Source organism: Varroa destructor, unplaced genomic scaffold (genome assembly GCF_002443255.2).
Source record: "Varroa destructor unplaced genomic scaffold, Vdes_3.0 BEIS01000004.1, whole genome shotgun sequence".
Taxonomy (NCBI): Eukaryota; Metazoa; Arthropoda; class Arachnida; order Mesostigmata; family Varroidae; genus Varroa; species Varroa destructor.
This window is the reverse complement of record NW_019211457.1, coordinates 41,141,445-41,154,752: the sequence shown is the minus strand read 5'-3', so window position 1 is coordinate 41,154,752 and position 13,308 is coordinate 41,141,445. Positions and strand designations below refer to the sequence as shown.

General features: G+C 45.3%; 1 protein-coding gene across 9 annotated transcripts in view; it reads left to right on the top strand.

Moving 5' to 3' along the window:
• Positions 1 to 1,601: 1,601 nt before the first annotated feature.
• LOC111250507 (cell adhesion molecule Dscam1-like) overlaps positions 1,602 to 13,308 on the top strand; it is a 151,554-nt gene continuing 139,847 nt past the window's right edge. For all 9 annotated transcript variants that reach the window (XM_022805883.2, XM_086986565.1, XM_022805876.2 and 6 more), the window contains exon 1: positions 1,602 to 2,687. In XM_022805883.2, the coding sequence (XP_022661618.1) occupies positions 2,552 to 2,687 (136 nt within the window). In that variant the 5' untranslated portion in view covers positions 1,602 to 2,551. The remainder of the gene's footprint in view (positions 2,688 to 13,308) is intronic.

Below are 13,308 nucleotides of genomic sequence, written 5' to 3'. Positions count from 1 at the left end.
ATTTCAGCAGTGGTGTCAATTATAGAGAATCCTCCTTCACAGACGCACTATGTCTGAGCTGTGAGTTAACGTTTTCTAGTATCACAGGTGTGTCTGAACTACTAGGGGGTCTGCTTTGATCGTAGCTAGGCGAATTTCGACTCGCCGAATACCTCCAGTTCAATTGGGGAAACATATGTCGATAGATTCACGCGAAGTTCGAATCTGTAGAGTGTGCAATTCGATAGCGGGAGCCCATAAGAACTACTATTTATATGTTTGAAGCCTAACAATGAATTCAGAAAACGTTGAGTTGTCACTGCTTTTGACAAGAGCGTATGATTCGTAAGATACTTGAACGGAAACCAATGGGTTCTGATTTATCTCGAGGAAACTTGGGAATTACGGTCAATGTTCCTATTTATATTCTTTCACTCATATCCGTCCTAGGGCAAATGCGTTTATTAATTGCATAAGCAGCAGGAACTTACGAATCTCAGATCTGACATTTGCAAACATTGTTCTTTAGTTATCAGAAATTATTTGATATAGATTTGAGGCTTATTGCATAGGATATTCCTTAAAACGCCTGCATATACACAGGGATTATGTCGTGTAGTTTCATTTCCTTCATTTGCTCCCTATTCGACTTCAAATCATTCATCTAGAAACCGAACAACGCTAGAGGTCTGCGATGTGAGCGGGGAAGCCATCTTGCGTTACGTTAACGGGGAAACTTCCAGAGTTCCTCGAGGGCTAGTGGGGTCAACAACTCTGTAGAAGCTTATTCTTTCTCCATCCCTTCTGCCCCCTTTTCCGAGCTTGTCACAATTTCCACTCATAACATTCTCCGTTTGGTGCGTTTCTTGCTGTGCTAGGCCCGTCGGTTCCGTAGCGGGGCCAAGACGACCGCTGGACCGCCTGACACGATGAGCTGGCTGGCTGTTTCCCGATGGTTGAGTGAGTTTAAAGCTGATCTGATTATGCCCTGCCTGCCACTGGACCCCCGGTTACTTGCATCCAGTCCATACAGTAGGCTTCCACTTCTCTGTGGTAGTCTCTTAAACAGATAGATAGAGGAGTGTAGGCCCCGTTGTTTCTTGGCTTGCAGGCAAGTCACTTGCTAAAGGCCGAAAACGGGGTCCGCTGGCTTCGTTACAGACGATGTGGCTCAGCCAAGGGTGGTCTTTGGTAACGGTGAGGAGGCATTCTGCCAGTCCGCCCCTCATCGTGCCAGGCCGTTTGGGTTCCTCGACTACGCGGTAATAGCAGGAGCAATGTGTATCGACTTGCGGCGTGAGCGCCCGAGACGGCTCCTCCGCTAAGTTCAGTCTTCCATGAACCCTCCCTCTCACTCAAATCGCTCCAGCGTCTGTCGTTCGTTCCATTTGTAGCAGCATCCCTATGTGGCAGTCTGAGCGGCTTATCCTGCTTGCCTTTTCTGCACAGACACTGGCCCAGCAAGCAAGCAACCTCCTGAGTTGCCGCCAGATAGCTGGCGGCCTAGTGCCTGCCCCCGTGCTGCTCTGCCAGCGCGCCACAACCGCGAGAAAGGAACGGCCCTCGCCCCCTGCCCTTGCGCCCTCTCCACTCCGTTCTCCTAAACTTTCACAAAGTCCACATGTCACTTTCTTCTGGCGGTCGGGACCCGCGACCCACACAGGGCGTAAACCGAGGAAAGACAGCGTGGTGGGGCGCACGTTCCCCACGATTCTTCGTGTGCCTTTGTATCTTCCTCTAATTGGTAAAGGAAAAATCCAGTGCGCGATACATACAGCAGGCTTAGTGTATGGTGGACTGTATACGCTTCTTCGTCGAAGGCGAACAGCTAGCTGCCTGAAAAGCCGCTTAGTTCTGAGTCGTAGTCAACAATAACCGCCATCTTACTGCTAGAAATAGCAGATGCCAAATAAGTGAACGCATTGTGTGACATCCGCTATGATGTGGGATAGTTGTCGATCGTTTAGTGTATATAATGATTTGTCGGTAAAACACCAATATGCCCTCCTCAGTGGGCATACAACACCGATGTATTTCGACCTAGGAGAACCGCTTGGCCCCGAGGAATACTGGCAAATTACAAACAAAATCATTGTTACTTCTCGCAATCATATTGCTACCTAATAATTCTAATAAAAGGTGTCTGTAATATAAAAAAAAAAAGAGAACATCGAGAAATTGAATACTTCTTACAAATTCCACAAAATAGTGTTGCCCTATTATCCTCTGTAGTCCTTTAATAAGTGGGCCAGGTATGGGTAAAGTCACAGGTGTGTGCGTCGGAACTCAACAGTGAAAAGAACGCGACTTCGGTGTGATATCTGTGGTGAATATTGTTGTCGTGTGTTGAAAGGCTGGGAAACAGAGGTTCCTGTAGGCCCAACCTAAAGCTAATTTCAGTCGGGTGGATGTCTTTTTTTTTTTGTTTGCTTCTTGCTGACGCTTGTGCACGTAAAGGAGACAGAATTACTGGAAGGTTAACTGATTACACCAATGATTGGAAGGACATGTGTGTGAGAGTTGTGCACTTGTTAGTAACTACGCCTAATCATCATAAACGACGACAAATGAAATGATGATGAACATGGGCATCAACATGGAGCCATCTGTGTCGTCGGACAGAAGCTGGATGCTGTCATCAATTTCCCGATCGTCGCTAGGATATCACACGGTCTTCATTCTACTGCTGCACCTTTATCTATGCACAGGTTTGTATTATATACTACATTTTTCACAAGCACACGTACTCTGTATATATATATATATATATATATATATATATATAATGGTGGGTGATGATAAATTCTCACGATGTGGGCGCGGACGGTGAACGAAACAGTGCTTTCTTGTGCGACATCGACTGCGCTCCTAGAAAAATTATACAAATAAAAAATCATGAAATTTTGCTGCTAAAAGGGCCAATATTATCAAGACTGATAACACTATCTACGAGCGCTACGCTTACATAGAGCCCAGTATGTCGTCCGATACCGGCTCAACTTGCCAAACCAACTTGAGGCATTACTGCGTACTTTGTGCAGACTTTGTGCGTACTTGTCATAGCCACAACTGCCGTGAGTCACATTGTCGTCTTTTTGACCATCACTACAACCGACCGAATGACCCAACGACGACAACCCATGTCTTAGTTGACCGATGAATAAGGCTGTCTACAGATCGTCAGTCTTGCTCAGTAGTAGGCTTCTTTAAAACCAGTTTAGACCGTTTTTGCAATCCCTTGTAGTCAGTTTGCTATACAGGCAGCTAGTAGACGCTGTAAGCAACGTTGACGTCACTGATGAGCCATTGACACACTGGCAAGTTGCTAACTTTACTACGGCAAAGGCTTTTTCTCACTTCAGCTCTGAAGCTAAGAAAAGCTCTCAGCAGATCACTCTCGGCTAAAAGGAAGAGGTAGAGGCCGAAGTACCACCTAAGTTGTTGGTAGCACTGGCGCGATGTTAATCAGTCACCGCAGCAGCAATAGGACTCGAAGTCGCCCCGTACGACGAGTGGCAATGGCGACAAGTAACTCTCGGTGTAACTTCGCTGTTTGTGACACCATACGATAGTGCAGAGGGTGATGATTTTGGGCTTTCTATGTCGCAGGCTCGAATAAATGACGAAAGGTGGGAGCAGGCCAAACAGGCCCGTTACGTTCTTTGCCAGAAAAAAAGAGGCCTAAATATGGTGCGGCAACATTAGTCGATTTGCAAAGGCCACGAGCAAACGGATTTTGTTCCCGAGCCCACGCATCGTAGTAGGCCAGTCGTAGAGTACAGTCGGACGATTCGCGCCCCAGCTGTATAATACTGCCAGCTAACCGGGTAGCCGGAGGAGTTGACCGGACTAGACCATTTCGGACACTGCCGCTCGATGTCAGTGCTGACGTGACTCAATGCGAGAAAACATTCAGCTGCTGACTTTTTTGGCCACGAGTCACAAGGGGATGAAGTAACGGGATGCTGGTATGTGGCAAGTTTGATATAAGAAGATGGTTTCGAAGCTTGCTGAGATTGAAATTTACAATGCCCAGCTGTATCGTTTAGTAAGATAGATTTGCTTTTTCTTCTATCCATAGAGTCGGACAAAGTCCGACGAATCCCTGCCGTTATGTAGTGGACAACAATAGAGGAAAATGTTTTGCCATTCGAAGTATTTTTCCCTACCCCGACAGCAATCAGCTGGAGAAAGCAGGGCAAACAAACGCTTCGCGTTTTATAAGGTGACCAACCAATTTTATCCTAACCAAACGTATGTAGCCATGCCATAATCTGTCGATGACCAAATGCTGTTGCTGCCCTGCGTCCTATTCGACGGCGTCGTCGTTCACTGTGTCCGTGAGCCCTAGGAGGAACCGTGACAGGAATACCGCCACGAAAATGACACAAATCCAACGATAACATTAACATCAATGCCAACAGTGGGTTGAGCCTGTAAAATTCATTTCAGAATCAAAGGACAATAAACTGTTATACTGTTCTGCTATTGTTGCCGTATCATCAACATAGAGGACCTTATGGATGAACGAAAATGCTTGTAGTAACAGCGGTTTTCTCGCAAACGAAATCACTATCTGTTCCACAGAACAGTGTACAGCATCCGGTAGCAATGGCGTCTCGTCGTTATGGCTTCGTTCCATCTTGTTGTACCATAAGTGGCCCTCAGCATCATTATTTGTCATTGTGAACAAACGGAGCGAGGCCCTCGAGTGTGTAAGTCGACATATATCCCGTGCCGCACGCGCATTCTGCTGTGAGTGCCTGTAGCCCCTTCCCTTATAATATGTTGGCATTTGAAATCATCTCGCAATGCTGCGGTGACTCGCCGGGAACGGAGAACATTCATCTGTGTCACAGTGCGTGAATTACGTGTCAGCCGCTGTATTGCAAGCCAATGTCAGTGGAGAGGAACTGCCGCTCCTCGATATACAGGTTTCATACTCGTTGGCACGATCACTACTAGCGACAGTGTAAGTAAGGAAGAAGTTAGTGCGGGAAAGCTATCGCGCATTGCGTCGCGAGGGAGGATTGCAAATTACGTCGTCCATTTTGAAAATTGCGAATAAACGTGAAGCCATTAGAGAGGGTGCACGTTGAGCCTCTTTGTAAACCCGTTCGCCCAGCTACCGTCTGCATTACTTTCGGTCGGTTTCTCTCTGCAGATACTACTGTACCCCCGATGTGCAACGATCCGCTGAGGTTTAAATCGAGAATCTCTCACTGCCTCTCTGTCACTGCTCGGTCGAGGGTCGAAAATCGTGAGAGGCCAACGGACGACGACTGTTAAGAGGCACCGTGCCACTGAGAGTGCGTGGCCAATTTTTTGAGAGTCGGCCGCCGAGCTAGCTAAAGTAGGGAGGTGGGGCTGGGAAAAGAGTAATCCTAACTGGATGTAAACATTTCTTTCTCTTTTACGCATTTTCAATTGTCAGGCATGTATGTCTAACAATTATGTCGGCTCTGCAGCCACTGGCACATAATACTACTATTATTCTGAGTATTATTATGAAATACGAGAGAATGGCCATTGCCGCATTCGCTGGTTTGATCAGATTACGTTCCTCCAAACGAGCACCGTTTATCGCTTGTTACCCCGCATCAAAGTTGGCATGGCCGAAGCGATCCATGTATTTACTTTGGTCAGTGGGGGGTGGTCGCTTTGCAATTTGTTTTCGCAGTGAGGGTACACGGACGTTGGCCAGAACGCAGATGTTGCACTTAATCGTAAATATAATTAAGTCATCAAGTTAAGCCTGTAAACCTTCCGACGCCGGCGTCGCTACGGCACTAACTCAGCTAAGATTGCATCTTAGTAGGGTAACATTCATTCGTTGAAGGTCAGCTTGATCTATCGATCAGCATTGTCTATGATGATAAGCAGCGATTAATCTAAAAAAGATTCTAACTCCACCACTATGCTAAATGAGTGGTATTTGTAGGTGTCTTATACGGGTAGTTTGAACTTTTCATTGGTATCACATACGAACGACCTGAAAATTCTGCTCAAGCCAGTGTTTTTTAAAGCTATTTAGCATAAAATTTTGCCGAAGTGTGTTATCCAGAAGTTGTACATCAATTTTTATATGTCTCTTTTCCTATATTCCTTTGCTAATGTCACTTGCCTAATAAAGCGCAATAATTAAACCTGCCAAGCGGCAGGAAATTGTCTGTCTGCTTTTCCTAAAGCATACCCTAAGAATCGAGCAGCCGATTCAATTGATTCTTAGGCCTCTTTGTAGTTGTACACGAAAATAACAAAACTGTGTAAAAAAAATGTTTCTCGTCATGTGAGTGCGCGTCTGACATGCATCCCTGTTGAACAATATATACATAAAGGAAGTTTGTTCCAACCTACTGGTAGTACACATAAGCTCTCGTTCCAACATACGACAACTGGATGAAAAAAATTATGCAACAATCACAATGCTCAAGCCTCGGCTATCAATTTCGATTCTAACTCTCGTCGGCAGCTTGCTTCGTGTAAGATACAATCAAGACACGTAAATAGATCAGTTAAGCATACCAGTTTGCCTTCTATTTAACTCGGCTTACAGCCTTATGTCAAATCGTACGCCATGAGATGGAACCTAGAACGTCTTTATATCGGTCATAAGTGGGATCGAAAGCTTCAGTCTAAAGCACCAATACCCAGGTCATTGCCAACGCAGAATACACGATATTCGATAAATCAAACCCACCTTAATGGGCCACACATATATTGACGGTGATACGCGCTAACATCTAAATGGAGCATTTCGCAAGGCCTATTCGAGCTGCTTTTCAAGATACTTGAAGATCGAACAGGCTGTTCACTATCGGCCAAGCTTATTATGAATATTAATAGTATTGATGATGCTGACAGACGAAACGTCGGTCGCAGGACGTGCGGCCACTGCTGCTACTATGGGACTGGGCACATGATTAGAGACGATGGTCTTTGAGAGATACTATAACTAGGTAGGTGCAATAATTTGAGAGATGGAAACGGCATGTTCGAACGGCGAAACTAGCCAACCAACATGTATCTCACTGTAATACAATATAGAAAGTTGGGGGTATTTTACTGTATCTCCGTTCAGCGCTGGAACCCGAAGTTGCGTCTTTGCTGACAAGGAAAATATGGTTACTGCGTAACCTGCTAAAGCAAACAAGTAAATGCTACATGCATTCAGTCTATCATCGACAAAAACGTTCGAAATAAACGGTTTTCAAAAAATAAAGGCCGATAAGGAGGTCGTTAGTAGTCCGTTCGTTCCACTACAGCTGAATCTGAAAGACATTGAAAAAACAAAAAAACACCTAAAAAATCTCTATATTCATTGCCAGAGGTAGGAGATCATCTATTAACGCAAACGCACTATAGCCCAACGATTTTTTCGCTTTGGCGTCTAGTACTATTATTTCACACGTGCGTTTGAGGTTCGTCAAAAGATCATAGAACAATCACAGGTAATGGCAATGCTGTAAAGGATACTACACGTTTGTGATATCTTTGTACATATTTATATCACCCTCTACATTGTTTACCTTGCAACTTTCTGCGACTTAGTACAATATAGTCAACTTGTTGATGACTAGCAGCGTCACTAACTTGTAACATCAGTTGTAAACTGTACGGATCAAGGTAAATTTAGTAAGATTGCGAAAAGGTCCTTTTCGAAAAGATTGGAAAGAGTCCTTTTCGTTGGATTGTCGATCCTGTTTGCCGGACATTGTTAGGCCAAGCCAGGTGATATCGTTGCAATGTACAACTGGCAAAAAGATTTAACTGTGAAGAAAAGCCTGCAATTGAAAGACGAACCCATAAAACAATCGAATAAAATTAAATTGAATTGATCAGTTTGAATGCCTCTAACGATTATTATTGTTACACAAGATATATCCGATCGAAAATTCCCTCGATTGAATTTAGGGGTCGCTGCTACGATGATGAGAAAAAAAACTTTCAATTGGAATCCCAAACCATCTATGCCCACTTAGAACCCGAACGCAAAAAGCTACGCGACGCTCTCAAAAAGCGCGGTCTGTATCAGTTTCTTTTAACTTGGTACCGTGACATAGACTTACTTGTTAGAAAAACGCTTGTGGTCGATCAATAGATGCGTCAAGCAAAAAAGTGCCGAATATCCTATCTTGAACGAAGTTGTTTGGGGTAATGGGATTTATATGTTTGCACGTATGACTGTATGACCGTGGTTCTCGACCTTCAAGCATAATTCTAGGTATCAGTTTTTATACTTCCGTTAAGTAGAAATCCATCGTCTGAGTAAACATTGGGGGGTAGTGGTGTTTAAATTGTACATAACAACATGGCTACGTATAATCCTACACTGATACCGTAGCAGGCACGCGCGGTGCACTGCTATAACGGCCAATATGGGGATGCCCGCCGGCAAGTCAGCTGAATGTACCCGCTGCTTCCCGCTCAGCTCATTGCCACCTTCTGATGCTTGATCACGCATATGTGTATAGGGGACACTACAGAATGACAATAGGCTACTCATCGAGTTTACATTTTTGGCTTTTGTCAAATAAGCGACTTTAACGTATCTGTTATCTCCCAATGTAGACATAATTGCTTATTCAGGGATGTGCTTACTAAGGGTAAGTATTTTTACCACCAAAGAAAAATCAAAGTTCAAGTGTTTGCCGGCGGCGATAGTTGCAAATAATCTGTTGACCCAAAGATATTTCCTTCAGCTTATAGACGGCCATATTTAATAGATTCTCACAGACTTATATGCTTATAGCTCGTTGGTTTGTCATAGACCTCCATCAACTTTAGGATGATCTGACTCTCGATATATAATCAGTTATTATATGATATTAGTACGTTATAGGTTTACCAATTACTCTACCTAAATGTACATTAAGTACGGTTAACCCAGGTTGCCCAATCACAGTCGTAACAACATTTATGTTGATAAATATATCTATAGAATAGGCCGTAGCAGCAGCATTGTAAACAACGAGTTCGATATTTAGCGCAGGTCAATCTTCTTTCGACAGAACAATATGAAATGGTGTTGTGCCTACACCGAGCGCATGATGTCTGTGCGCCTCCCTAGAGGTCATCAATGAGCTTTAAAATCGGCTGCACATGAACGTTTTAACGCGCTGTGAAGCGTTCAGCTCTTCCCCCACCACTCAGCGTTCAAGCTTGAAATCGGGTTGAATCTGATCCTCGAATAAAGTACTGCCGTAGCGCACAGCAGCAGGAAGACGATTCGCATTCCCTAGTTGGGAGGCACCTACCCCCCCCCCCCCCCCTGCACACTGCGTGGAAGACGAGGCTTTTCTGGATCCGAATCACGTCGGCATACGGCTCTACTGCTGTCTTGTAGTAAGCGGTTCTTATTGCCCTTTTATCATCTTCTCTAGCTTGGTGCAATTTTAGTAAACCGCCTCACCGCATCCTTTCAACGAGCCACAGCAGCAGCATTCTTCCTCTTCTGGCCAGGGTTCTGTACCGTCTTCCGTTTGCCCATACTTCATACAGCTACCACCGTCCGATTCATTTACTCATCTTTATCGTGTCTGTAAGCAACGGCTAGCGATCGGGGTCAATCTCTGTGCCGAGGACAAAAACTACCTACAGCGACTGTGAAGCATTCGTCGTAAGCAATTTTTCAAATAGTTTATTTAATATTGGATGGGGATTCGACTGATCTTCCTGCAAGTTCAGCTCAGTGTTTTTTTAACGTTCTGTCTTGTGCTTTTTGCCTTTTTTCTATCGTTCTCTATTTTCCGGCACACACAATTCGACAAACGGCACGGTAGGCGTGCTTTGGAGGTTTATCGGCATCACCTTTTTTGTGGCATCAATTACCAGAAGCTGTAGCAAAATTGAATGCAAAGCCAGCAGGAGTAACGCGTCATCGAAACCACATGAACTGGCTCAATGAACAAGTCGGATCAGAGCCAGCTCCGAACCTTAGGTTGTTCAGGGTTCGTTATCTTGAAACTTCTCGCGCTCGACAGTCGTGTTCGTGTCGGCGGCAGTTCCGATGGAATGCTGCCGGCTTATCGCTGCCATTCAAGGAACAAAACAACGAGGATAAACGGTAAAAAAAAGAAACGACACCAACAGCAATAGCAACAACAGCAGTTTCCAGGCGGTGGTGCTTAGGGTTCAGTATCCACAGAGAGAATCATTGAAGAGGGTGAAACAAGCCTCATTCCTGCACTAGCTTCGGCGGCGGTGATGACAACGACGGTGACTGTTTACGATGGGCCGAGCATTGCTTGACGATGGTTGTGACAGCCATGCAAGTCGCAATAGAAGCAGTGATGGTGAGGGTGGCACCGGCGTCGTGGAGAAGGTCTGGTGGCTGTAGTGGTAGTAGCGGTGTTCAAGTGGCACGATGTCAAAAGTTTAATTACGACGCCATACTCGAAAGACGATGAGTTGTTGAAGTGGTCGACCATTAGCTACCGGCTGCCGGAAACCCGGGACAACTGTAGGCTCAGGGGTCGGGAGGAAACCATTGCCGTAGTGATCGGCGTCTGGAATGAGAAGTAAATCCTCATCCCTCGGTTTCGCTATGAAAATGGGTCAGAGGAAATGCTGTGGAAGCCTTGCAACGAGGCGGACAAAGCAACAGTGCTTACTACTAATGGAGGATGACCAAGGGGCTGGCGGTTGACCGCGAGGCCGTCGGCCGGTCAAATGAACGAACTACTACTGTTCGGACGATCAGCACAACAGGACGAGAAAAAGCAAATGGTTGTGATAGAGACAAGTTTGAATTATTGACGGGCTAAGAAAGGATCTTTGACTCGTAGCTAGTAGCGACTAGGAGTCCTGCTGCTGCTGCTGCTGCTGGAGCTATGAGTTAGGTCGTGTGAAGTTTAAAACTCTTCGGAATTTGGCCTAGAGAAAGAGAAAGAGTCGAACGCTGACAGGGAACGATCAGTCAAAGGAATAGCATCAGAGGAGGACGACTGAACGCTTCATCGGCTACGGCTAGTTGAGTGGCTCCAACGTTTCGATAAAATCGAGAGTTTATAGAGAAGACAGGAACCACGATCCCTTTATTCCACTCTACTCCTTATTCCCCGCGCTACCGAACTAGCGCTCACATCACTCGCCAGAAAACTAAACAACGAAATACCCTATGCCACACAACAATGTAAAACTGTAGGGTGCTAGTGATACACCGGTCAGGCGTCTAACGGCAGTGCGAAGCGAGGAAGCAAATTGAAACTTCCTGCGAGGCCCCATCCGCTCGTCCAAGTCGGGCTTTCTTGCCGTTATCATAGTAACGCTATCTACAATATCGTGTGATATAGAGGTAAACATGGCCGAACGCTGGTACAGAAGATGCGAACACGCGCGCATGTACGCACACACATAATATACTTAGAGCGACCGATGCGACGATAAATAAGGACGTTATAGTGGTTCTTATAGGCCAGTTTTAGTAGAAGTTTTCGACGAACATACCACCCTGTACCAGTTAAGCGTACTCAGCGCTGAATACGAGAACGTACGGGCTCGTTGGTTATGCAACACCATCGTACGGATTGACGACATTGATGGTAATGAATAAAGTGATGTGATGATAAGTTTTACTGTATGGCATTAGTCATTCAGCTATCACGGCATAATAATTAGCCGAACTAAAGGATCAATGACCAAGGGGTTCATACCACCTCGTAACTAGTCGGTTCGAGCCCTGGCAAATATAACCTTGCAAAAACTAAACAACATCTGTTAGTAGATTGATGGGTAAAGGGTCTGATGCTAGTACTCTTGTATGTGGAGTACACCTATTCCTTGTGTCCACCAACATCCTGTCCGCATCCGACGCTCGTGGTTCCGTATGTATGACCGTTTGTGCCTGTCTGTCAGTCTGCCTATCTGCCCACCCTTGTGTGTAGGGACATTAATGGTGTATGGGGAAGCTCAGGATAACGAAGAAGGCATTGGCTAACAGATGGAACGATCGGTCGATGTAGTTCATATTTGAAGACCGACCAACGGAGGGCCAAAGATCCGCGGCATAGATCGCGTAGGACAAGCTAGGCCAGAACTGCCGTGGACCCTGCCGAAAGGCTTGTGGCAGTAGCTTCGCAACTTCTACTGCTGCTGGTTTTCCAAAGGACCTTATCTGCCGTGACCCAATCGGCTATCTGGCTAGTGGAGCAGAGGCCTGTCGCCGACTCTGCTTAGTTCCCACATGCTGCTTCCTGTCTCTCTTGCTGATACCTAATTCTGAGCGACGTCCGACGTTCCCCTGCAAAGCGCCGTTGCCCGCCGCTGTACAAAGACACTAGGCTAAGTAAAATGAAAAAGAGGAAATTAAAAAAGCCAGTGAAAAGGCACTGTAAAGACATGGAAAGACTTCGACGCGAACTCTTTGAGCCACTGCCCTACTACTGCTGTATTCATCTGAGCTGCGGAAGATGCCGCAGCTGCCGGGTCATCCTAGCAAAGAACCGCTAGGGTTTACTGAGATTCGGGGGTCTATGGAGCGCAGAAGCTAGCTAGCAGATGTGATATAACAATCTCTATAGTGTCTGTCTTTCGTTCAGTCACCGTTAAACGTTCAGACACGAAAGTGAAATTGACTGGGTGGAGTCGATTACAAATACTAGTGCTGGGTTGAGTGAACGAGCGAACACATATAAAGATAAGGGCAGCAGTAGAAAAAAGACGCGCGAGTTATGGCAAAATAAAACTAACGAAGTGCCGTGTTTGACTTAGTGAAATAAAGAGAATCGTTAGCAAGAGAGAAAAGAAGAGAGGAAAATGGCAAACGTTGTTCAGACGGAAAGCTCAAAAATGAGCCATATGTGCTTTTAAAGCATATTTCCTCCTGTCAATATTCTCCTGTCTGCTGGTGGACCACGAATCCAGGATGGCTTGCTTACTAGCGGTAACATCTGAGGAACTGCAGCAACGACACGAACACACGTCCTTGTGCAATCACGAAAATGGTTAGCAATACGATTATTGTTTTGGGGTCTCTCTCGTTAGCCTATTCGACGATATTGCACGATAATGCAACGACAAGTACGGACACTCTTCTATTTAGCGGTGCAGTATAGTTGCCAATACTATCTACTAATGTTTATATCAATCTGTTGCAAAAGTAATGACCACTCTTGTTAATTACTTCGTTTAACTAGCTATTTATTCAGTGATGATACAAAAACTCTCAGTATTGTTCCATTGAGATCACAAATGTTTACTTTGGGTTCTGGATCCAACTGCGAATATTTCGAGTGGCAGAAAACAGAATTTTCGAAATTTCTCATTCGTCTTTCGACGAAATCAAAAAAGTGTTGAAAAAGTCGGGGAAAAACAGCGTGGTGACGACAT